The sequence below is a fragment of the Artemia franciscana genome, chromosome 19 (genome assembly GCF_032884065.1).
Source record: "Artemia franciscana chromosome 19, ASM3288406v1, whole genome shotgun sequence".
NCBI classification, from domain to species: Eukaryota; Metazoa; Arthropoda; class Branchiopoda; order Anostraca; family Artemiidae; genus Artemia; species Artemia franciscana.
The window spans coordinates 30,220,585-30,248,379 of record NC_088881.1 but is presented as its reverse complement, the minus strand read 5'-3'; the positions used below and the strand labels follow the sequence as shown (position 1 = coordinate 30,248,379).

General features: G+C 34.7%; 1 protein-coding gene across 1 annotated transcript in view; it reads left to right on the top strand.

The window, feature by feature from the left end:
• Nucleotides 1-338: 338 nt before the first annotated feature.
• LOC136039537 (uncharacterized) overlaps nucleotides 339-27,795 on the top strand; it is a gene marked incomplete in the record, with an annotated part of 112,814 nt that continues 85,357 nt past the window's right edge. The window contains 4 exon segments of the mRNA XM_065723342.1: nucleotides 339-467; nucleotides 6,378-6,598; nucleotides 10,961-11,101; nucleotides 20,108-20,361. Coding sequence (XP_065579414.1) covers nucleotides 6,458-6,598; nucleotides 10,961-11,101; nucleotides 20,108-20,361 — 536 coding nt within the window.

The following is a 27,795-nucleotide window of genomic DNA, read 5'->3' as shown; positions in this document are numbered from 1 at the left end:
ATATTATGAAGTAGGCCTAAGAATTGCTTTTGTAACATATTTCTGTCTCAATAGCACCATTATGTAGAAAAAAGTAACATAATGATTTTAATACTAATTTTAATACTTTAATACTAATTCAAAACAAATAAAAATGAGAAAAAGAATGCAAATATGGGTTTTAATTCTGGTTCTTGTCAAAAATGAAGACCAAGCCTTAAAAATAAGCATAAAATTAGCAATCTGAAAATGTTGTTTTTTTCATTTTAGCATGTTTCCTTCTGAAGAGGGCCAATTCTAGACCTTTACTAGGCTATTTAGCAAATAAAGTGCAGATCCTTCATTTTGGCAACACCTCCTCCATTTGGCAAATCCCAATCAACCATATACCAGGTTTTACTACAACATACTGCTGAAAACCAGCTCAAATGAAAGGAACTTAATAGTTTCTGTTAAAAAAGAAGTAAAATTGCATGAACACTAGAAAGGTATAGTATCAATGACCAATTCTAGTCTTGCTCTACTTAAATATACTAAGCTGTTCACAGGAATTCTTCATAAGCTTCTACAAAGCAATTGTTGGTTATATACAAACTTACCATACAAATATAGGAAAATCAAAGCATGACCAATAGAGAAATAGAAAAAAAGAAAGAAAAATCATAACAAACACAAGGATAATTTTTACAAAAAACAACAAGTACTTGATTAAATTATTAAATTAATAATGGAAACCAATGATGGTTCAGCTTCAATATAAGCTGATTTTTTACCTCTTTAAATGCATTATAATTGTGATATAATATATATATAAGGCCATATCCAGTGGGTATCAGTTTGACCCCCCCTCCCCCCAAAAAATTACAACTTCTAAAAAACATAACAAAAATGCATAGAAACTAATTTTTTGAGTATTTAGCAGTCTTTCTGTTAGCAATGGATACAGAGCCAATATTATGCTTTATGAATATCTCTTGAAGTACTTACCTCTATCTTCTCTCCCTCACAAGGGCTCTGACCTATGATAAACATAGATAAAATTAATGGAAGCCTATAAAAATTGAAAATTTCAGAAGTATAACTACAGTACAAGTGTGGTTTGAATTAACTGTTTTAGACCTTGTAACTTTGGTAAATTTTAATTATAGGGTTTTGAAGAATTTGGAGATAAGCTACTTAATTTTGGAAAAAAAAGATCATTAAACAGTTTAAAATCCTTAGCTGTAATACATTTGCAGTTAGGTGTTTTTAAGACATAGAGCCAAAGAAAAGTATTCTTAAACCAAATTTGGTTAGGGAAAATCACTTTTCTTAAAGACTAAAGATGTTCAGTCAATGTCTAATTGTAATACAAACATGGATTGTTTTTTAACATAAGAATTTAACTTAGGAATTGTTTTTTAACATATTTCCTTCTCAACCACCTCAATCCTATACTTATAAAAGGTTTGAGGAGGGGTAATTTTTTCTTATTTTTCCCCCTTGAAAATACAAAATAAGAATTTATTTTTGAAATCAAGGGATGGTAGGAAATCCAGGAGGCAAATACCCCTTCCCATGATTGGTGCCCCTGGAACTAGTTTCAATAGCATACATTTTCCCCAAAGTTTCATTCTCCTAATTCAACTACTTTCTAAAATAGCAAAACGCCCCTCAATATTCCTTTTTGACCCTTGTAGCAAAATCCTTAATTGTAACACTTCAAAAAATAGATCTTAAATTGCTATTGCAATTGTTTTCCAGGCTCCTCTGCCCCTGTTGAGGGTAGATATAGTCCTTGGATATATACAAAAGCTTACTGTTCTGGTTTCTTTTTTCAATCAGCTTTATTTGGTATTAAGAGCCAACTTTTACTTACACTTTTTCACCTGCAGATAATAAATCCATGTAGCACAGGTTCTGATATCCTGATTCTCTACCTTTAGCCAGGAGTGCAGCACATCTGGCACTTCCCATGTGTTTCCTCACAGAGCTGTTCCTAGGGTTGGTGGTGCCTGGGGCAATATTAATTACAGGGCCTCCCTTCTGTCTTCAATATTAGCATATCATTGTATGGTATTTTAGATTATTCCAAAGGTTGTTTCTATTTGTGTTCTATTGAAGGCTAGATAGTTTGTTTATCCCCATTTTAAGGCTGAATTAAGGTAAGTTATTTTTGCCCCCTTACAACATACAAAACAGAAGCAAAGTGAAGAAAAAAAAATCAACTTGTCAAGGAAAATAAATAAAACAAAATTAATAAAAGACACTTTTAGATTATGCTAAATGGGAGACAATAAATTAAATTGTTTGAAATTCTCTTAAATGGATTGTACTCCAATGAATCCACTGCATCTAAAGAGTCAGGAGCACAATATCTTAACAAAATAAAAGTTCCTGTAATGCAACAGGAACTTTGTATATGTTATTGAGGAAGGCATGCATGTTTGAAATTTATTTTGCAAAAAGATGAAGGTAATTCAGGCGAGCCTTTCAGAGAATGTTATGGGAATGTTGAACTATATCAAAACACATTATATGTATACAGATTGTCAAAAGGACGTAACTCATGAATGACTGGGTATATTAATTTGGAACTTTCAGGAAATGACGAGGGAGGTGATCAAAAAGCAAATATTTGCATGTTACCACTCCTATTACAACCACTACTACTACTACCAGACTACTCCATTTACAATATTGAGGGGAAATAGAAACTAAATAAAAAAAACAATGGTGTTGAACAAAACCAAAAGAAAATATTTGCATCCTAATGCTACTGCTTCTACTCATACTACTACTCCTTCTACTGTTACTAATGCTACTACAGCTATTGCTACTATGAAAACTAAGAGTATTACAGTGAAGCTTTCAAGGAATATTTAGTTGGATGTTGAACTAAATCAAAAAGTTCTGGTGCCATTTTTAAGAATCAAAAGAGATTGGAAGACAGGCAGCCCTCTTCTCAAGCCCATTTATCTTCCAAACACATCCAGTCAAAATTTTTAGACAGCCCTTTTGTTCAGAATAGTAGAACAGCACTGTAATGGTGTCTCTAAGGATGTTGGGTATGTCAGTCCCCTATAATTATGTAATTGGCCCATTATTCTTTAAAGCTTAATGTTGCTTCAAAACCAAATCAAGAGGCACTGTTTTTATGGTTTTCAATAAGGCACTTGTGCAATATATTGAGAACGACTGGGGATATTAAAGTGAAACTTTTGGGGCTACTGCTATTACTACTTCTGCTCTTACAATTTAAATAAATCAAAAGATTGTAAATGTGTTCAAGTTGTCATATAGCATAGAAAGAATTTTTTGGAATGATATTATGTTTTATTTTTCAGGTCAATTTATTAAATAAAACTATTTCTGTCAGGATTAAATATCAGTGAAGAAGTTTCTAGCATACAAATAGCAAGCCAAACTATAGATTTTTATAGAAAAAACCGTAAAGATAAAAAAAAATCATGAAAAAGACTAAGTGTAAATAAAAAACAAAACAAAATTAATTTATAAAATTTTTTCCCCAAAACAAGTTTTTCAATGAGTACAAAGAGCTCCATTAAACCAAAAATGATTAAGAATAAAGTCAAATAATCTTTCAAGCACAAAACTGCCAGAAATCACCATCTAGAGATAAATAAAACCCAAAACGAACAGAAATTACAATAAATAACTAAGTAAAACTGGAAACAAGCAAAAATGTACTTGAGTAATGCTGACAACCCCCATGCCTTTGCAAGACTAGAACATAATTTGCACTTTACTAGAAAAAAACAAAACAAAAACAAACGACTGTAGATTGGCTGTTTAATATACATATACTGATACTCTTTCCTTAAAGTCTCAAGATTTTTTTATGCATTAAAGTCAAAAGACTGAAAACATTTAAAATATATTGTATTTTCATATAAAACTTAAATGTAATCAGTTAGGCGGGGGACGGGGCTTTAAGTAAATAGTTACATTGCAACTTAAACAAGCATTTCAATTGTGAACCAAAGCATGAAAAATGGTAACATCTTCTATTTTTTCAATGTAGTACTCTTCTCTTAAAACTTTATTTACAGCATCTTTTGTGATAAGCATCATCATTTTAAGCAATTTGCTTCATCTCAAAATCAATCTAATACCTCTGTAATAACTATATCACCGTTTCTATATAGGGCCCCAATAAAAAATTTCCTAAATTCCTTAGTCACTTCACTCTGTATAAAAGCTCTATATAATTTTCAGTGTTTTCATAATTGAGCCTGAGGTGTATGTTTCCATTTTGCATATGTTATATGTTAAGATATTACATGTTAACATATAAGATATGTTTAACATAAGATATGTTAAGTTAACATATATATAATATATGGTATATATCAAGCATATGTTCCTATTTTACCCAGTTTTTATGCTTTTCACTTAGTTTTTAACTTTTTGACTGCCAACTTATCAATAAACTTGTTTTTACTTTTAGTTGGATCAATATGTTCCAGAAACTCCCCTTTGACTCTTAACATCTTAATTTTAATTATCTAAGACTGCTTTGTGATAAATCTGCTATGTTTTCATCATTTTTTTTTTATAATGATCAAATTGTAAATAATCTTTTGCTTAGTTGAGTCCATAACATTTTTTTTATATATATTATATATATATATATATATATATATATATATATACTAGCTGATGGAGTGGTGCTTCGCGCCACCCCAACACCTAGTTGGTGGGGGCGCTTCGTGCACCCCAAAGACCCTCCGTGCGCGTAAGTCGTTACGCGCCATGGTAGTTGCGTCACTTGCGAATATACAACATTCTTCGCTGTCCCATTGTCTGTGCATATAAATAGATTGTCAGGTTTACCGACTCTTGAACATGCAACATATAATTGTCCATGGGAAAAACAATCCGTATTCAGATCTATACCTCATTATTCTAATGATTGCCCTTGACCTTTGTTGATGGTGATTGCTAATCGAACATTCCCTGTGCCCCATCGTCATTTATATATCCCCCCTGTGCCTCCCGGCGTCCCCGTTGTAGTTGTGTTCCTGTATCCCGTTCATCATTTATATTCCCTGTGTCCCGGTCTGTAATTTCTCTTTGAGTGTCCCGGTCGTCATTTATATTCCCTGTGTCCCGGTCGTCATTTGTGTCCCAGTGTCCCGGTCTGTAATTTCTCTTTGAGTGTCCCAGTCGTTATTTATATTCCTGTGTCCCGGTCGTCATTTGTGTCCCGGTTGTCCATGGGAAAAACAATCTGTATTCAGATCTATACCTCGTTATTCTAATGATTGCCCTTGAGCTTTGTTGATGGTGATTGCTAATCGAACATTCCCTGTGTCCCGGTCGTCATTTATATATCCCCCCTGTGCCTCCTGGCGTCCCCGTTGTAGTTGTGTCCCGGTCGTCATTTATTTTCCCTGCGTCCCGGTCGTTATTTGTGTCCCGGTGTCCCAGTCTGTAATTTCTCTTTGAGTGTCCCGGTCGTCATTTATATTCCCTGTGTCGCGGTCGTCATTAGTGTCCCGGTTGTCCATTTGAAAACAATCCGTATTCAGATCTATACCTCATTATTCTAATGATTGCCCTTGAGCTTTGTTGATGGTGATTGCTAATCGAACAATCCCTGTGTCCCGGTCGTCATTTGTATATCCCCCCTGTGCCCCCCGGCGTCCCCGTTGTAGTTGTGTCCCTGTGTCCCGGTCGTCATTTATATTTCCTGTGTCCCGGTAGTTATTTGTGTCCAGGTGTCCCAGTCTGTAATTTCTCTTTGAGTGTCCCAGTCATCATTTATATTCCCTGTGTCCCAGTGTCCCGGTCGTTATTTGTGTCCCGGTGTCCTGGTCTGTTACTTCTTTGTTTTGATTATTTTAAGGCCTGCAAAGATGCAAAATAGGGAGAAAAAATCACTACCCCTGTGGAAAATATCTGGTCATGAAACAAAATTTGAATCAATCAATTATTAGCCCCCCTCCAAAGAACCTATTCCCTTCTCATAATTCTCAACTTTATTAAGCAGTTTTCCTTACTCAAATGAAAATTCGAGTTTTTGTGCATATCATATACACAAATCATGTATTGGACTCAGTCAGTGTCCTAAAATGTATTTTATTACTTTACGTTCTTCCCATATAGAAAAAATCTGCCAATTACCACCCTAAGTTAGAATCTATTTGCACCTAGGCTTCTGAGAACTTTCAAGAAGCCAGGGTATTTAGATTTATCCGAAGGTATATTATTTTTGCCTAGGGTATGTTAGGATATACCTTCTCTTAGGGTATATTAGTTTAAGATATACTAGTATAGTAGGGTATTAGTTTATTCATTAGTCAATTCTAGTGTATTTAGCTCACTTCCAATAAGCCAGGGTGTTTAAGATTTAGCTTGCCAGTATTATTAAAGCTTTAGGTATTCTGTTTTAGGGAAATAACATGAACTTGGTCATTGGTGCAAGTGAAGCAGACATTTTCATTTAACTGAAATCCTCATAAACACTGCGAAAATGGAGTTTTGCCATGATTTCATTGAGCAGCTTACTTCAGAAGATGAATTTACAGTGTTGGATTCAATATTGCATATTAAAGATGTTTTGTTGGAAAACGTACATATTGAAATTTTATTGAAAAATAAGGAGCTGCTTGAGGTAAGAAAACTGGTTTGTTTTGCCTATATTCCTATCTTAAAATTGATCTCATTGCGCATCTAACTTCAGAAGGAGAATTTACCGAACTGGATTCAATATTGTACATGAACGATGTTATGTTGAAAAACGAATGTACTTTTTTTGCCTTCGTTCCTGTCTTAAAATGGATTTTTGCCAGGTTCTCTGTCCATAGTATTGGATTCAATATTGCAAATTAAAGATGTTTTGTTTGAAAATGAAAATATTGAAATTTTTGGTTAAAAAAATGAAGCTTCTTAAGCTAAGAAAACTGGTTATTTTTGCCCACATGCCTTTCTAAAATATTGTAAACAATTTGACTCTAAAACTATTCAAAACTATTGTGATAATTAAGAAAACTTTGAAGACCACATTGCCTTTCCATGATGAAAATATAACAGTTCAAAATAGGGATGAAAAAAGCAAAATTCCAAACCTGAAGATTTCACGTCGGCTCTATCAGCACATATTTGTAATTATCCAAATAATTTTATTTTGTTTGAGATTGTTCATTGATTTCTAAGGACCAAGGTTTAAAGCAAATTTTGACCAAGGTTTAAAGAAAACTTTCAGGCAAACAATTTAAATTAAAAAAAAATTATTCAAGAATAATTCCATAAACAGAGATACAGGTGAATTTGGATTGAATTTAATTTATGATAATTTACTGAGGTCAAATGAAGTAAATCTCATTTCACCTAAGAGCTGTGACCTCTGTCCACATGATATGTCAGATAAATCTAATGAACCGGAACCAAAAAGGTCAGGAGATTTGCTTCCGCTGTTGCATTGAAAAAAATAAGAGCAATAAACTGTATGTAATTAGCTTATTGGGTATAAATTTTGTATGTTTTTATTAATGTCTTTTAGTTTTACTGCTGATGATGGAAACTGTATATGTGTCCGAAATATCCAGTTAAAAATTTTTATATTTGTTCACTGTCAATTAAAAGGTTTCATCCCTATTTTGAACTGTTATATTTTCGTAATTAAGAGAAATAATTTATTTTACAAGTTTATTGTAATAAACTGGGAACATTTTCTTCTAGCAAATGGAGCATAAAAAGCAATTCATTTTTACGTCAAATTTCATCTCATACGATCAGGTGAATCAGGATGATCAATTCAGAATATTTTGGCTTGAAAAATTCTTCTTATGGAATGATTTTTGAGATTGTGTTTTTATTACTAAATGAAAATCGTAAAGAAATAGACCTTTATAAATGGGATGTAAAGTATAACATGTTTGATTGTGATAAGAAACGTTGGTCTCACACCTTGAAATTAATGAATGGAAAACGTTTATATAATAGAGAAATAAAACCATTTTAATAAAAATGGTAAAGAATTAAAGTATGTAAAGGAGGGTATTTATAATATTGCTAATGTTTTTGTAGTGAAAGCTCTATATTTAAGAAGGAATGTCCTTACTGGTAAACTTTTCATCATAGATTGTGCCTTCAATATTCCGTATTAAGATTGTCTTCACTTTCTGTTATTCTGTTAGATGGGAATCAAATCCCTTTTCAATACCTTCTTCTTTTTGTTCCACTTTCCGTTACTTTTTAAAGTTGGATCTGAGCCAAAGAACGAAAGTAAGGTGCTCTACCCTTTCTTGGTATTATCAGCCTGTTATAACCAAATAAAATTGATATAAACTGTATTTTTAATAATATTATAAAACACATCAAAATTGAGAGCTGGACAAAACTGTTTTTTATGGAACTGGTTAAGGAACCGAAGTTTTGGCCATCTTGCAGTCCTGAGCCTATGAACGCGCCTATTCTGGATTGATAATTTACGGAATAAGTAGCAGACCTGCTGTACCGGTCCTGGGACCCTATGTGCATGCGCTCTTCCATCTGACTGAAGGAGGGAGTTGGGGAGTGGGGTGTACCAAGCGGTTAAAATGTAAAAATAGCCTGTTCCTTCCCTAACGATTCTATAGAATATTTTTCTTCGTGTGATAACGAAGAAAATGTACTATTTATCAAAGACGTTACTTGGTTAATTTCAAAAACATTACCTTGTGAGCTTAAAGCTGCATTGCAAAGGCTAGTGTCTGTTGAAGGAAAATTTGGTTTAAAAGTAAACTGGTCTAAGGCTATCATAATTCCTGTGGACAAGGCGTAATCAGCCTCCTGACATCTATTGAAATGCGTGGAGAGAATGTTGAGTTGGTCAAACATTTCATCTACCTTGGTTCAACTGTCTGCTCAAATGCAAGAATAGATGCAGAGATATCTGCAAGGGTGGCAAAATCGAATGCCATCTTTGGTGGTGTTCTGAGAACAATATTCCACAAAAGCACTAATCTAGTTAGCCTCATTGGCTAGCGTGTAACTGTCCATTTTTGTTGAATCAAACTCCTTAGGTGGTTTAACAGGGTACAGTACCTGGAGATCCTCCAGTCTTTTGAACGACCATCCCCTGTCTAAGAAGATTGAGTCTCGCTCGTTCCATTGGAACGGTTATCTAATTCTCACTCCTAATCAAAAACCAGCCCGACTCATCTTGGACTTTGATCCAACTGTAAATGGCTGTAAACGCCCCAGGGTAGGGCACGCAGAAGATGGACAGACGTCATTCGGGGTCAACTCACTATCAGGGACATTAACCCCAATGAAGCTCCAACCCCAGTACAAAATACTCATGGAGACGACTAACAGCGCTGACGTCTAATCTCCTCTCCGCTGACAATGTTTCCGAGCAAGAACTTTAAGTCAAGTAAGTGAAGTCGATTACCATCTGCTGATTCATCTCTTTTTTAATCGACCATGTGCGCATGCGATAGGACCCTGACAGCACAGATGATTCTAAAATCTATTAGAGGACCTGGGCACAGCATAATTTCGTTCTTGTCGCCTCAATATGTTGAACAATGGAGTATGAAATAAAAGCAACAAACATTTTTTCTAAATACAAAAGCACAACAGCTTTAAATGAAATGGAATAATTCATCCAACCAGTTCGCAACATGCTGACTTGGTTTTGGTGACTTGGAAAGTGGAAAGCGACAATTTTGATGCTATACCATCGATACCGTTCTAACCATCGATAGAAAAAGGAATAGTGGAATCTACAGTAGAATGATTCTCTTATGGAACCAATACTTGTTTGTTAGCTCTTAGAAAGGCATGCCCGCCTAGAGTCTCAGGCAGGTTGAACCAAGAATTTAGAATTGACACAACACCATTAATTTGCTTGGAATGACAGCCAATCAAGCGTCTAAAGTCAAATTACTACTTTTTGGTTCATGCAAACTATGCAACAGTCCAGTTCTCGTTGAGAATCCGGTGGTGTTAGGTCTGTGGATATAGCTGAATCTTCGATTTTTTAGGCAAGATTTTTGGTATTTCCAGCTTTAATTTTGCATTTTTTTTTTGTCTTTCTGAGTAACTAATGCATGAGCAGGTACAAATAGAAGATCGGTTTTCGAAATTGCTCTTGTGTTTTCAAGCTGTTTTTTTTTAAGTAGAAAATATTCAAAAAATAATGTTAAAACTGTAAAAACAAACAACCAAAAGCACCTGGATAAATCGATCTTTTGCTTCTTATAGATACCTGCTCATGCATCAATCACTCGGAAAAAACAAGTTTATGTAGGGAATTGCTCTAGTAGTTTTAAGGTTTTATGTTCAACTCACTTCAGACTTGGGGTGGCTAGCCTTTTCCGGCCACCGGGGTTTATTCACAACAATGCAAATGTTGCTAAAACTTTTGGATATTTTGCCTCTCTGGATAGTTTTTTTCGTTGTTATTCTTCACTAGACCACACTTGACTTGTTCCATATCTTTTTTTGTTCTCTCCTTTTCTTTGTCTCGTTCTGTTATCCAGACGCTCCGAACTTTTGCCACTAGATAGCAGTGCAAACGGAAGCGTGTGGTAAAATGTAAAACAACAACAACATAAACTGAAAAAACAGGTAGAAAAAGGAACAGGAACAGGTCCAACAAAACAAATGATCTTTTTAGGTTTATTTTTCTTTCCTTTTTCATGACAGAAAAAGGTCAGATAAAAATAGACACAGTGCCAATACTTAGTTTAGATCAGTGGTTCTCAAACTGTGCTACGCGTACCCCTTAAGGGTAGCCTACAGACAAATTTTACGCGACCAGCCAACAGAAAATAAAACAACCCTTCAACTCTAGGACTGGCAATTTTATTTATATTTTAGCTATAGTTTTTTTAGTACTGGTAACTGAAAAGGGATACCCAAAATGTTTTGTGGGTAAAAAGGGGTACAGTGTCTAAATAAGTTTGAAAACCACTGGTCTAGATAATCAACAATATATAACTATTTTTAAGCATATCAAAACAATTGATTTCGTCTTTACTTGTAGGCAGTTTTTGGGGTATGTAGTGAGGACCAACAGAATGAAGAGTTGATTTTATCATGTCTTGATTTGATACATATTTTGATCAGAAACGTCAACGCCTATCTCCATGAACTTTCAGACCCTGACTTCTGCAGGATTTCAAAGGTGAGAATACCTTTGCTTTTTTTCTTTTCACTTTTCTTCGTGAAGTCTCCTTTTGAATTACTTCGCCAAGGCCTACATTTTATGCTGATTATATTACTACTAACAACTCACCGCAGCACCAAGCTGCCTGAGGCCAACACAGCTACAAACTTTCCTCCTCCATCCCAATATATTCTAAACTTCCCTCTTTATAATCTCTCAAGCAGTTCCCATTTCCTTTAAATTTTTCTTTATGACATCCTCCCAACCCAACCGTGGACGACTTCTTTCTGTTTAGCCCTGGACGGCTGGCCGAAAACAACAATCTTTGGCAATCTGTCATACATCCGCAAAGAAACATGCTGATTATAAATATGAAAATTCATCAAGTTTAAGTGCCCTCACTAAAAGCTACTGGAAGAATTAAATTTGATTAATTTACTAAAAGAGGAAAATAACCCAAAGAAAGAATCTGACCTCAAAGAAAACTTTATTATTGAATGCAAGATGCTCAATAACCCTTTATATGATTTAAAGCCCCCCAAACTATGAAAATGCAAAATTTTGAATTTTTTTCTATCTTGGAGGCGTGATTGATTTGTTGACAAAATTTTATTTTGGATTCGATAGAATTTTCCGTAAGACGCTTGGTGTCACATAAGTCTCGTGGTCCAAGTGCATGACTGCAAAAATCAAGTTTCGAAATTCGATATGTGTCCTAATCGATATGAATTTTCGAATTTTCAGTTTTGAATTCGATAGAATTTCATTTCGGATTCGATAGGATTTTCCGTTTCGAACTCAATAGAATTTCATTTCGAATTCGATGGGATTTTCCGTTTCGGATTCGATTGAATTTGATATCGGATTCGATAGAATATTCCGTAAGGCACTAGGTGTCACAAAACTCTCATGGTCTAAGTGTATGACTGCAAAAATCAAGCAGCTTTTTCTGTCCTAATCGTTCACAGTTATAAGATTAGAATTTCGCCAAGATATAAAACTTTTTCTCTTTTGCTAGCTAGTAAGGTTCTAAAAATAAATTTTGAGAGGGTTTTGTCCAAAAACCTTGATAACCAAAGGTACCATTGCCCAATACAACAAACAAAATAAGTAAGAGATCAGATTGTTTCAAAATTTGGGTATGCAACCTCTTGACTTTGAACCATAAGTTAGAATATGACAATTTCAATAGGATTCCGCCTTTTTCGTAGGTATTCCGTAGATTCCATAAGTACGTTCTTTTTTCCATAGAAAGACATAAAATTCAGCGGAAAAATCCATAAAAGTGGAAACACTGAGTGGAAGTCGTAACTTTCATCCGTATGACAACGTTCCGTTCAGTTCAGTTGGCAAAGATCCGTTCCATTTATATTCCCGGTCGCTACTTTGTTTTACAACCACTGGTTAATACTATCATTTACAACAAAAATCATACATCAAAAAATCATATTAAGGGGTTATTGAGCATCTTGAATTCAATAACAAAATTTTCTTTGAGGTCAGATTCTTTCTTGGGGTTATTCTCCCCTTTTAGTAAATTAATCAAATTTAATTCTCCCAGTAGCCTTTAGTGAGGGCATTGAATTTTACATATTTATAATCAGGATAATCAGCATGTTTTTTTTTTGCGGATGAAGGATGACAGATTGCCAAAAATTGTTGTTTTCAGTAAAGAAAAATTTTAAGGAAATGGGAACTGCTTGAGAGATTGTAAAGAGAGAAGTTTTGAATATATTGGGAAGGAGGAGGAGCGTAGCGTGTCAGCTAGTATAATATATAAATATATAAAATGTGCTATGTCGAAAGTTATAAGCCAGAGAAAATGTGTCCCATTTTCAGAGGAAGGGTGAAAGATTTTGATGAATATGACGCCTAATTCAGCTAAAAAGAAAGAGGGTAAAACTTTATTGTATAAGTGTCAATACCTCCTCCAAAAAAATACAAAATTTTGCATTTTTCACCAGGGGTTCATCGTATCAAACCAATGGTCTAAGAAGATCGGAAAAAATATACATTAGATACATAATTGAACATTCTAATGACCTATTTGATTATCGTAAAATATTTTGCCAAAATAAAGTAGCAATTTCTGTGATATTGTGGCGTAAAACGACAATTTTAGCTAAAAAAGTGCCGAATAAGCCATCAAGTGAAAATCCTGACATAGTCAATCGATTTTAATTCATCAAATGTTCATTTGCAAGTAATCCAAATATTTCAATGCACGCCTCATATAATAGTAGTGATAAATGCTAGCTCGGAGCCACAATCCACAAATAACCCTTAAGCCGTAATCACATAATAGTTTATAAATTCATCTAACAAGTTTCAATTCCTTGGATTAAAAAGTTCGTAGAAAAAAAAACTGTAAGAAAAGAGCAACACCTGACAATCAAAACCACAAATATATAAAAGTATTTATATATATAAAAATATATTTATAATGTATATGTATATTATAAGTGTATATATCATGAAAAGAGAAATCACCAATGCAAACAGCACAAACACACAAACACAAAAAAAAAAAAAAAAAAAAAAAAAAAAAAAAAAAAAAAAAAAAAAAAAAAAAAAAAAAAAAGAGAGGCAGAAGGAGAAAAGGAAGACTGTTTTCAGAAATTAGTGATTAATATAGACCAGCACTTGAATGAGGCCTTAACCCTACTCATCCATACAATCACATAGATCAAACAGCATAGCCATACACAATCAACCATAAAGAATAATCCATGGACAGGCAGTCATGTCGTCAATAAGTATAAGTCGTCATTTACCAAAAAATGGAAAAAATAATAAAGACAAATAATTCAGAGGTAACAACCCAACACAAGGGCTCATCAGGAGAATACACTGGCCTATAGGGTTTCGCCACTTTAAATTCTCTACCCAGCCAAGTGTTATGGCTACCACAGAATATCCATGGCATCCCCATGTCAGGTATCACCCCCAAAATACATGCCTATGAAAGAAAAAAAAACCAACAGCAAATGTAAAACAACCAAGTAACACCAAAACAAACTTATCCTGTTAATATATCCCTCTTTTTAGCAACAATAGGTAAACTAAATATAATAAATTTTACCAAATCACAAATAGTAACACATTGCAAAAAACCTGAATAAACTAAACAATTATAGAATTCATCTTTACCATGTGGCTAATTTTAAAAAAAATCCGCTAAGTTAGAAACACAATTCAAAATAAATGGCGCTGCAACATCATTTCTCGAACCTCCGAAATTAGTTGAAAATTTCTTTAAGTATTTCTAGATAATTCTTTTGATATTTATTTAAAAGTTCGTTATAATGAAAACTAAATTTTTTAAATTGCCAAGTTAATTTATTTGCAGAAAAACCTCTTGATATCAATTTTTGGCTTAAGATTTTACATCTATTTTTAAAATCAATATAATTACTACAAATCCTTGCATAACGAAGTAATTGTGAGAAAAACGCTGAATATGTGATATTTGAGTGTATATTACTTTCAGGGAATGGGAAACTAATCACTTCAAAATCAAAATCATCCGTTTTATTATACATTTTAAAACTTAATTTATTATTATCACAAATATTAACATTTAAATCTAAGAAATGATCTTCATGACCAGCGCCATGACTAGGTTCAAGAATAAGCTCTGATGGATATATATTTTTAGAAATATCAATGAAATCCTTACAATTTAAGACCAAAATATCATCTAAATATCTTTTATTATTTGACAAAAGATGTTTTAAATTATTTGGATTATTCTTATCCATCATATATTTATATTCTAGTTGACTTAAAACAAGTCAGCTATAAATGGGCTGGCATTCCCTCGTATGGGAATTCCCACAATTTGCTTGTACAAATCACCACCAAATCTTATATAAATATTGTATAAAACAAATTCTAATAACTCAAAAATCATATCCAAGCTGTAACATCTCAAGTTAACTGTAGTATTAAAACAATTTGTCCATATAGCTTTTTTATTATATGTGTCTATTTTTAAGAACGTTTTACTAGATAAGAGGAAAGATTTCTTGATAACAGTTTTTAAATTATCTAACACTACATTAAGTGATAAATTAGTATACATTGTCGCAAAATCGAAAGACTCAATTGTTTTAGCTGAAACCATTGTTAAAGAATCTATCACCTGCAGTGAATTATTAACACTCCAATATGGATTAAAATTCGAAAATTTTTTAATACCAGAACAATAGTTTTAAGTTTATTTACAATTTCCTTTAAAATTAAAGAGAGGTCAGTAGCAGCAATGCGGGTTGGACATTTAGCTGCTCCAGCAATAAACCGTGGTTTAGGGGGGCGTACGCAGGGGGGAGTGTCTTTGGGCCCGCCCCCTGAAAATTTTAATTTCCACATGGTTTCTTGGGATTTCTGGCAGAAGTAGGACATTTATTAAGAATCTAGATACATGTGTGAAACCTTTTTTGGGAGATTTTACAGCATGCAATTAACCGGTCAAGTCAAGTCCAATTATTAGCCCATTTTCTGTCTAACTTTTTACCCTCTTTGAAGTAATTAGCAATTGTACTGTTGGTTTTTTTTTTGTAAAGAGAGTTTGCTTTTCACAGCAAAATAGAAGTATCCTTGATATTAGGGCGTTTATCCTCCCCTTTTCAGGATAAAGTGATAAAGTCGTTTTCCCAGATTCGACCATCTGGGGGGCTAAAGGGGGAGGAAAAATTGGAAAAAAATAGGTATTTATAGCATACGACTGGGTGATCGGATCTTAATGAATTTTGATATTTAGAAGGACATCATGACTCAGAGCTCTTATTTTAAATCCTGACCGACATTAAGCCTCTTATTTTCCTTTTAAATCAATCTATTAATTCATAGAATCTTGCTAGAGCTCATACCATATGATCTCTTGGCTCTTCTTGTCTCGTCAAAGTGCCATATGAGCTCTTAGCTCTTGTTTTAACTGCGTAACACTTGCGAATATACAACATTCCTCGCTGTCCCATTGTCTGTGCATATAAATAGATTGTCGGGTTTACCGACTCTTGAACATGCAATATATAATTGTCCATGGGAAAAACAATCCGTATTTAGATCTATACCTCATGATTCTAATGATTGCCCCTGAGCTTTGTTGATGGTGATTGCTAATCGAACATTCCCTGTGTCCCCGTCAGATTGAAGATATTAATTTACCAGAAATTTTAAATCAGCGGCATGTGAAACAGGCCCTTCCTAGTAATTTAAATTATAATGATAGTCCAGTTTTAACTTATAAATTTTCAAAAACTATTGGGCAAATTATTTTTAATTATAATTTAATACTAAAAAAACTAGATAGCGATATAAATTGGAAACCTGTTTGTAATTGTAAGCAACTTGGCCCATTTGTAAATCCTACTTACAAACATGTTATAACAGGGGACTTGTCAATAGTAAAGCAAGATGATCTTCAAATTATAATGAATAAAGGGGCAAATTTCCGTCTTTCTCATCATCTGAAACCATCGAGTGTTCTTGATGGCTTGGAAAATGATTTTGATTTATTTATTGATAAGTGGTGTAAGAAAGAGAATAAAAATAAAGAGAGTTTTCAAAGTTGGAAGAATTTAATTATTAGTAGAGTAAGAAATAAAATATATTCTAACTTAAAAAATAGTAACACTAAATCATTATTTTATAATGCGAAGATTAAACAAGCAATTGCTAATCTAAAGAATAAATTCGTAATTGTGCCAGTGGATAAAGCTAATAATAATTTTGCCATAATTTGTCAGAAGCTGTATTGTGATATCTTAAAAAGGGAGTTATGCACAACTAATGTTTATGAAAAGGTAAATATAGAGGATGAGCATTTAATTGAAAAGACTGAAGAAATACTTTTAAAAATTTTAATATTAAAATAAATGACAATGATAAAAAGTTCCCTTTCCTATATTGGACTGTAAAATTTCATAAGAATCCCCCTAAACCACGGTTTATTGCTGGAGCAGCTAAATGTCCAACCCGCATTGCTGCTACTGACCTCTCTTTAATTTTAAAGGAAATTGTAAATAAACTTAAAACCTATTGTTCTGGTATTAAAAAATTTTCGAATTTTAATCCATATTGGAGTGTTAATAATTCACTGCAGGTGATAGATTCTTTAACAATGGTTTCAGCTAAAAGAATTGAGTCTTTCGATTTTGCGACAATGTATACTAATTTATCACTCAATTTAGTGTTTGATAATTTAAAAACTGTTATAAAGAAATCTTTCCTCTTATCTAGTAAAAGGTTCTTAAAAATAGACAGTTATAATAAAAAAGCCATATGGACAAACTGCTTTAATACTACAGTTAACTTGAGATGTTACAGCTTGGATATGATTTTTGAGTTATTGGAATTTGTTTTATACAATACTTATATAAGATTTGGGGGTGATTTGTACAAGCAAATTATGGGAATTCCCATGGGGGGGAATGCCAGCCCATTTATAGCTGACTTGTTTTTAAGTCAACTAGAATATAAATATATGATGGATAAGAATAATCCAATTAATTTAAAACATGCTTTGTCAAATAATAAAAGATATTTAGATGATATTTTGGTCTTAAATTGTAAGGATTTCATTGATATTTCTAAAAATATATATCCATCAGAGCTTATTCTTGAGCCTAGTCATGGCGCTGGTCATGAAGATCATTTCTTAGATTTAAATATTAATATTTGTGATAATAATAAATTAAGTTTTAAAATGTATAATAAAACGGATGATTTTGATTTTGAAGTGATCAGTTTCCCTTTCCCTGAAAGTAATATACACTCAAATATCACATATTCAGCGTTTTTCTCACAGTTACTTCGTTATGCAAGGATTTGTAGTAATTATATTGATTTTAAAAATAGATGTAAAATCTTAAGCCAAAAATTGATATCAAGAGGTTTTTCTGCAAATAAATTAACTTGGCAATTTAAAAAATTTAGTTTTCATTATAACGAACTTTTAAATAAATATCAAAAGAATTATCTAGAAATACTTAAAGAAATTTTTAACTAATTTCGGAGGTTCGAGAAATGTTGTCACAGCGCCTTTTATTTTGAATTGTGTTTCTATTTGAGCGGAATTTTTAAAAAATTAGCCACATGGTAAAGATGAATTATATAATTGTTTAGTTCATTCAGGTTTTTTGCAATGTGTTAATATTTGCGATTTGGTAAAATTTATAATATTTAGTTTACCTATTGTTGCTAAAGGGAGGGATATATTAACAGGATAAGCTTGTTTTGGTTTTACTTGGTTGTTTTACATTTGTTGGTTTTTTTTTTTTTTCATAGGCATGTATTTTGGAGGTGATACCTGACGCGGGGATGCCATGGATATTCTGTGGTAGCCACAACACTGTGCTGGGTAGGGAATTTAGAGTGGCGAAACCCTATATAGGCCAGTGTATTCTCCTGATGAGCCCTTATGTTGGGTGTTGCCTCTGAATTATTTGTCTATATTATTTTTTCTATTGTTTGGTAAATGACGACTTATACTTATTGACGACATGACTGCCTGTCCATGGATTATTCTTTATGGTTGATTGTGTGTGGCTATGCTGTTTGACCTATGTGATTGTATGGATGAGTAGGGTTAAGGCCTCATTCAAGTGCTGGTCTATATTAATCACTAATTTAGGAAAACAGTCTTCCTTTTCTCCTTCTGTCTCTTTTTTTTTTTTTTTTTTTTTTTTTTTTTTTTTTTTTTTTTTTTTTTTTTTTTTTTTTTTTTTTTTTTGTGTTTGTGCTGTAGCATTGGTGATTTCTCTTTTCATGATATATATATATATATATATATATATATATATATATATATATATATATATATATATATATATATATATATATATATATATATATATATATATATATATATATATATGTAAAACTTGCGAATATACAACATTCTTCGCTGTCCCATTGTCTGTGCATATAAATAGATTGTCAGGTTTACCGACTTTTGAACATGCAACATATAATTGACCATGGGAAAAACAATCCGTATTCAGATCTATACCTCATTATTATAATGATTGCCCTTGAGCTTTGTTGATGGTGATTGCTAATCGAACATTCCGTGTGTCCCGGTCATCCTTTATATATCCCCACTCTGCCCCCGGCGTTCTCGTTGTAGTTGTGTCTCGGTCGTCATTTATATTCCCTGTGTCCCGGTGTCCCAGTCTGTAATTTCTCTTTGAGTGTCCAGGTCGTCAATTGTGTCCCGGTCTGTAATTTCGTCAGTCGACAAACAACTTCATGACGACATACACCTCAATCTTTAGAATGTTCGATTAGCAATCACCACCAACAAAGCTCAAGGGCAATCATTAGAATCATGAGGTATAACTAAAAAAAAGGTAAAAAACTAAAAAAAAGACCAATTCAAAAACGAATGTATATACAGACCGGGACACAAATGACGACCAAGACACCGGGAATATAAATGACGACCGGGACACTCAAAGAGAAATTACAGACTGGGACACCGGGACACACATGACGACCGGGACACAGGGAATATAAATGACGATCGGGACACAACTACAACGGGGACGCCGGGGGGAACAGGGGGATATATAAATGACGACGGCGACACAGGGAATGTTCGATTAGCAATCACCATCAAAAAAGCTCAAGGGCAATCATTAGAATCATGAGGTATAGACCTGAATACGGATTGTTTTTCCCATGAACAATTATATGTTGCATGTTCAAGAGTCGGTAAACCTGACAATCTATTTATGTGCACAGACAATGGGACATCGAAGAATTTATATATATATATATATATATATATATATATATATATATATATATATATATATATATATATATATTATATATATATATATATATATATATATGTATTCACAGGTGGGACACAGGGACACAACTACAAATGGCGCGTAACAACTTACGCGCGCGGGGGTTTTGGGGGGTGGGTGAAGCGCCCCCTCCAACTAGGTGTTTGGGTGGCGCGAAGCGCCACCTCAACAGCTAGTATATAATAAAATTAAATAATTCCAGGAACAGAGGCAGATAGACGGTTATGGCTTCCCGATGTTGGCAAAGAACTTTTCGTTTGTTGTTTTGGATAAACTGTCTAGGTTGTGCCTTCGCGAAACCAATGTTTTCGAAAAAGTAGCCCAAATAACTCAACAAATCAGCCAAATCCTTTTAAGATGTTTTGCGCCCATATTTAATATTCAAAACATGACTGTGGAGAGTGAAGATGCTGATGATGTGAAGAAAATCATAACTCAATTTTCTGAAGTTCTACAGTAAGTTTTGTTTGTTTATATTTACCCATTATAGTTATTTCCACATGGATGACTGTCAATTTTTTAGACCTGAAGTCCTTCGGAATATGGAGCTCACCTGCTTGATACCCTTTTTATGAGGATTTTTTTTTCTTTGGAAAAATAGTTTTGTGCTAATTTAAACGCTAGTCAAAATATCCCGATTCTAAAAACTTGGCAGTCCTGGTCAAGGCCGTATCCAAGGGGGAGGGAGTTTGAACCCCCATCAAAATGTTTGTCCGACTCGTAAATAGATAAAAAAATGAATATAAAATTTTTATGCGTTTTTCCACCCCCTCCCTTGAAAGAATTCTCTTTACCCCCCCCCCCCCCCGTCCGAAAAATTCTTTTCTATCCCCCCCGAAAAAATCCTGGATGCGGCCCTGGTTGTTCGTTCGCTGCCACTGGCGAAAAGTGTTGCCCCTTCTATGTACTGTAAAGGAAGTCAATATCGGGAGGAACTCGATAGATGTTGTTGAGGACTTCACTTACCTGGGATTTTCGTTGTCAAGGAATGGTTCGGTCGAAAAAGATCTTGCATCCGAAATTACCAAGCCCTCAGCATTTGCTGGGAAGCTGAACAACATTTGGCTAAAACCAAATATAACCCGCCGTACAAAAATACGTATGTACTACGCTTCAGTCAACACCTTACCACTATACGGAGTGGAGACGTAGCTTGCCGCAAAATCTGTCCTCTAGACCGTCGATATAGCGTAGACCAATATCGTCGGAGAATGTTTACCAATACGGCCACCTACTTCGTCTGCCACATGACGCACCAGCACGGATTGTGTTTCACTTCGTCCTTACCTGGGCGGATGGAAACTTCTCAGAAGACGTCCCATACTAGGCGGAAAAACAAAGGCAACGAGCTCCTCGCCCAAACTTACATCCTATTGGAAGGAGTCGCGATTCTGGCAAGCGATAGGGCAACCTGGAGGTGTCTAGTCCTATCATCGTCTGCACCGTCCTGGCAAGAGTCGTAAGTCAAGTAAAAATTATTGCAACTCTTTGGTCGTTTTAATTTATTTTTAACTGACATCAGATGTTAAAATCACCCATCAGAACATCAGATGTTAAAATCACCCAATCCCAAAGATTGACTTAAAGCTCTAAATTTCTATGAAATTGACATTTAACAGTTAGACGCTATTTTGTACACCCTAGACCAAGGCTATATCAAGGGGAGAGGGGTCGTGGAATTTTGCACCCTTTTATTTGTTGGACTCGTTCAAACGTAATAAAAATGTATGTGAAGTAAGTTGTAGTGAATATTATAAAAAAAATTACCTCCCCCTTTGAACAAAAATTTTGGATACAGCCATGTCTAAGACCAAACGTGTCAACCTTTTCCAACTCCAAAACCAATCCATAAGGAGTTGGCAATTTCAAAATTTACGGCCCTTGCCCTAGGATTGTCGCCATTATGTCACACACGGAAGCATATTTATTGGATTTTTAGACTATTTGGAAAAATAGTTATCTCAAGGTTATGCTCGTATGTCTTAGGGGATGTTGGGGGGTAGGTAGCTGGGGCTAAGACGGAGGAAGGAGGTGGGTATCCCCGCAATCACTTCTAGCCCTTAAATAGGACAATAGAAACAATAATATTCAACTGAATTAGCCCTAACACTAATTTCCATGACACCCCCTGCATACGTTGTAATCAGGTATCCCTGGCAAAGATTTTTCCGTGTCATTGACTTGTTTTCATTTGGCTATTTTCTCCTCAAGGCCGTATTCAGGGGGTTTGACCCCCATTCCCCTCGAAATGTTTGTCTGACTCGTAAATCATAATAATACATATGAACAATTTTTACGCGTTTTCGTACCCCCCCCCCCCCCCGAGTAAAATACCGGATACGACCATAACTTTCCCTTTTAAAAAACCCGTAACTTTTAAACATTCTGTTTTCAATTAAAGTCAATCTGATTTCTCGGTTGTAGTTTTTTTCTCTTTTAGTGGGTCTAAATTTATCTAATGAAAATGAAGTTATAATAAAAAGAACTGCCTCTGGTTGAAGTTTGATTAGCCTCTAGTTTCTTTCTTTGTAAAAAAAAGAGAAAAAATAGTACTTTTCTCAAGGGAGAGCCTGCAAGATTTTCTTAGATTTCCGAAAAAAATCAAGACAGTACGATGCATAACCAAATGCTAAGAATATATGGATGTTATTGGTCTTTTTAGGAAGGGGTGGGATTAAAATATATTTTCGTAATATCATCGTGTTGTTAAAATTAATTCCTTTTTTTTTATGTAGCCAGACTTGTGGCGGCATTGTAGAACGATCTCTCTTTGGCAATATTAGAAGGGGACTCATGATGTTTATTTACAAATCGTTATAAAATACCGAATATTCTTTGTCATATTCTTCACATTTTATGTGCTGATGAAATTTTATGACTGCACTAAAAAATCGAAAGCGGATTTCACTAGCACAAATCTTCGTAATTCGTCACTGTTTAAGTGTTTCTGCATTTGTATTTCTAACTCTTCTACTGATACCCGCAGAAAGTTTCGTGTTGATAGTGACTGTTTTTCTACCCTTTTCCCAGGCCTTATGGGTGGATTTCTTGCACGTTTCCTTCCTGAAACCCCAGTATTTTTTCTTTGTCCAACTTCGCCTTTATATTCAGCTGATTCACTGCCATCGAACATGAAACAAGAGAGAAACTCAAAATTGAATCTCATTTTTTCACTTGATGTAACTCCTTTGAACTAAAAAAATCAACTAATGCTTTGACCTAGGATTCTTTCTGTTTTATCAGCGGGTAAAGCAGATTTTATCACTTCCGTTTTGTGAAGCATTCCAAATTAGAATTTTGTTAATTATTAATGAGATACCTGCATACACTTTGCCTTATTTGACCTAATATAAGGTAAAAATTTAACTGTAAACAAAGGTCTCAATGGTAAATAATTAAAGTATTCAGAGGCTTATTTGATTAAGTCCTTGAAACAATCATTGATTTTTTTTTAAAGATTCATTACAGGTATTCAACTTAATGCAACCTAATGCCACTTAATGCAACTTAATCTTCTAAGGAAACAACTTTGACGTTTGTTTGAGTACTTGTGGATGGAGGATGTTCTTAAAAGTAATTTATAATGAACTGACATACTTTGCTGAGATCTCAAAAGAAATAAATTCAAGGAAATCGCCTCAGAAAACTTCCCCTCCGCAAAAATTTTCCCCAGGAAGATTCACCCTGTGCAAAACTTTCCAGTGAAAGATTCTCATCCTTCCCTCCCACGAAAGATCTCCATCACGTATTAATAACTATCGTTGTTTAAAATTTAAAAGTACTTGAAAAATTAGGTTGGGATTATTAATTTCCGCTATAAGATCTCAGTGCTCTTTATTCAAAGTATTTATATTCATGTGTCTCTAATTTCGAAATGTGTTCGATACATTAAAATGTTCTTGAAGAGTCATGTCGTGGAGCAGTAAGTTTGAGCTTGGTAATACGGGACCCAAAGATCGAATCTTGCCGTAGCAACACACTGTTGGACTGACGCAGGGACCGACGCAACCTGACGTTGGACTGACGCAGTTGTCAAGAAGCTTCGCTAATTCGGTCACTTAATACTACTACTACGGCCTTAAGGGGGGAAGGACTTTATGCCTAAAATCTTCGCAAGAGGGACATTTTTTAATGGCGGAAGGCACTTGTGCCGAATCATAACCCATTACAGGATATTACCTTCATGTTGCAGATGTGTTAATGAGGTGCGTTGGGACATGACACTGTTCCCTGTCTAATGATGATAGACAATGGGTGTATAGCTTTTGAATTATATCTAATAGGTTTGATTTATTACAAGGGCATTGCAGGTTCATGTTGGGGGCGCAGTATGTTTGATAATAGCTTGGTAATAGTGGGCCCAGAGATTGAACCTTCATGTAGCAACACGCTGCTGGGCCAACGCAGGGATCTTAGTAGTCAAGAAGCTTCGTTAATTCGGTCACTGAATACCACTACTACGGTCTTAAGGGGGAGGGACTTTATGCCTAAAATCTTCGCAAGAGGGACATTTTTTAATGGCGGGAGGCTCTTGTGCCGAATCATAACCCATTACAGGATATTACCTTCATGTTGCAGATGTGTTAATGAGGTGCGTTGGGACATGACACTGTTCCCTGTCTAATAATGATAGACAATGGGTGTATAGCTTTTGAATTATATCTAATAGGTTTGTATAGGTTCGATTTATTACAAGGGCATTGAAGGTTCATGTTGGGGGCGCAGTATGTTTGATAATAGCTTGGTAATAGTGGACCCAGAGATTGAACCTTTATGTAGCAACACGCTGCTGGGCCGACGCAGGGATCTTAATAGTCAAAAAGTGTCGTTAATTCGGTTACTTACTACCACTACTAGGGCCTTGAAGGGGTGAGGGACTTTATGCCTAAAACCTTCGCAAGAGTGTGCTCAACAACTTTTTTTTCAGTTTCTTGGTGGATGAACATTGTAGTAATGCATACAGGACACATAGACATATATTTGTTTTCATTTTTTGATTTCGTCTAATTGGTTTCTAGAAAAGCTAAATGGAATTCGATGGCAATGCCGCATTTTTATTTGTTTCATTGGTCAAATTATTAGTTAATTTATTTCATAAATTAGTTAATTCATAAATTATTAATTAGTAATAATTAATTTCGAGAAAATTCTCGTAAGGGTATAAAACTAAGAGTCAATCATAAACTTGGGCGTTAAAACCTTGTAAGTGGACTTGGGAATTTTGGTCGTTTTACTTATTTTTTTTATCTGACTACCCGATCTCAAAGATTGACTTCTCATCAATTCTTTTTACTACTGCAGAACAAAAACGCTATTTTGGACACCCAAGGCTGTATCTAGATGGGAAGGGGTTCAGGGGCTCGAATCCTCCCCCTCACCCTTAAATGTAATGTCTGACTCGTAAGAACGAATTTAGGTTGTTTATTTTATTTTTATCTGACTAGTCAAAATGGCCCGATCTCAAAGATTGACTTCTCATCAATTCTTTTTACTACTGCAGAACAAAAACGCTATTTTGGACACCCAAGGCTGTATCTAGGGGGAAGGGAGTCAGGGGCTCGAATCCTTCCCCCTCCCCCTGAAATGTAATGTCTGACTCGTAAGAACAAAATAAAAATGCATTTTTAAACAAACTTTTGATGTGTGTTCTTTAAAGTTTTTGTCCCCCCCCGCCCGAACAAAAAATCCTGGATACAGTCTTGCCCAAGACCAAATATTGCACCTTTTCCTACTTCAAACCTTTCTGTAAGCAGTTGGCATTTTTTTTAATTTGTGGCCGTTGCCCACGGAGCTGTGAGGATTATATCATACCCAGACGCATATTAATTGGATCATTTGACTATCCGAAGAAAACAGTTATCTCAAGATTATTATCGTATTTCTTAGGGGTTGTTGGAGACCGGTAGCATACAATACTCCCTCCATACGGTGTTATCAGGTATCTACGGCAAAGATTTTTGGTACTTGTATGATATATCCCCTGCATCTCAAGAAGTGAAGTTAGGTTAATCCTAATAAAATATACGTAAGTATGATAAAAATATAATACTTCAGAAACAAATTTGGGATACATATTTGTACTAGAGGGGGGGGGGGGTAAAGTACAGTGGGTCTGCATGCATAATGTGTTTGCTATAATTCTTCTCATATTGTGAAGTAAGAATTGTTTTCATTCTTCACACTATCCAACAACTTTACCCCCCACTCCCACCCAAATATGTAATGTCCAAATATAAAGTTTAAATTGTATATTTCTCATCTATTCTGTCAATTCTCTTTGTCTTTTTTTTACGATAAGTTGAAAGAAACTAGCGGAAGAAACCGGTTTACAGTGCGTCAATGCATGAACAGCTTGAAATGCAGGGGGTATATCATACAAGTACAAGATTTCTTTGTGTCATTGACTTCAGGGGGTTTGATTCCTCTCCCAAAATGTTTGTCTGACTCGTAAAAACAATACAAATATATATATTTACCCCCCCCCCCCCCTGAAAAATCCTGTATATAGCCCTGACTCTCCTTAAAAAAATATGTAACTTATAGATAGTTTGTTATCAATTAATTTGTTTCTAATTTCTCGGTTGTGTTTTTTTTTTCTTTTTTAGTGGGTCTAAAGTTGCCTAGTAAAAATTTTCTCAAGGAGGAGCCTGCAAGATTCTCTTAGATCTCCACAATTTTTTTTCAAGAAAGTGCGATGCATAACTAAATGCTGGTAATGGATGTCATTGGTCTTTTCAGGAATGAGGGGGCGGAGATTAAATATAGCTCCTCCTCATACACTCTGGGCTGCTTATATTATTAAGGCCGTGATTAAGTGAACTTGAAAACATCCATTTTTAAGTTAGGGTAGCCTTCTGTCTCTCAATTCTCTAGGGACCGTCGATTGTCAAAAACCCTTCAAATAGCACTTATTGATTGGCGGAAAAGGCAGATTAATTATGCCAGCTTGTCAAACTCGTCTCTCGGGGTGTTATCGGCGATCTGAAACGATTCTTTCTGGCAAAAAACTTGTAAAAATTTCATGTAGCTGAAAATATTCTATGGGACTGTTCAAAAACAGGAAAATACATCGACAAATGGTTGCAATCATCTTATAGGTTATTGTCTTCTGCTCAAGATAGTACCGATTTTGTTCTTAAAGCAATATCCTTCATAGAGTACACTGGTGAAAAAGAGCTAGACATTTCCTAAGATTTCTAAGCCATTAGAGGAAATAGAGCAAAATCCTAGCAAACATTTTGTAGCATCTTCAAGAAGCTACGGCCTGATATATAAAAGCGGTATCTTCCGCCAATGAATACTTGAGTACTTTTAAATATAAATTCTCAATTTTAACATGGGATTTTCGAGTTCCATCAGTTCACTTAATCACGGCCTTAATTTTCCTTTTAGCCATATCTGTGGTGGTATTGTAGAACGATCTCTGCTTGGCAATACCGGGCCGCTGTGCTGACGACGAAGGGGACCCGTTGGCTAAATAAGTTCTTTGAAAAATTTATGGATGCCCTTCATCACAAAGGTTTCAGGAGGAACAATTGTTTTGTGTTTGTTGGATAGGCATTGCCAGGGTCGTATCAAGGTTTTTTTTTGAGGGGATTCTACAAATGAGTTTTTTTTCGTTGGTGGGGGGGGGGGGTCCAAAAACTTTAAAACGCATAAAAAATGTCATTACTTTATATTTATTTCTTTTACATTTTTACGCGTCGGGCAAACATTTCGATGAGGTTCAAATCCCCCGCCCCCCTGGATACGGCCTTGGGCATAGCTCTTCGAGACTGCCACACGACAAAGACAAATAGCAAGCAATGTTAGTACATGATTTGTGTTTTTTCAAAAAAAAGCTTAGGATAAGCTATGCTTACATCCTCTATGAATATACCACAGACGATA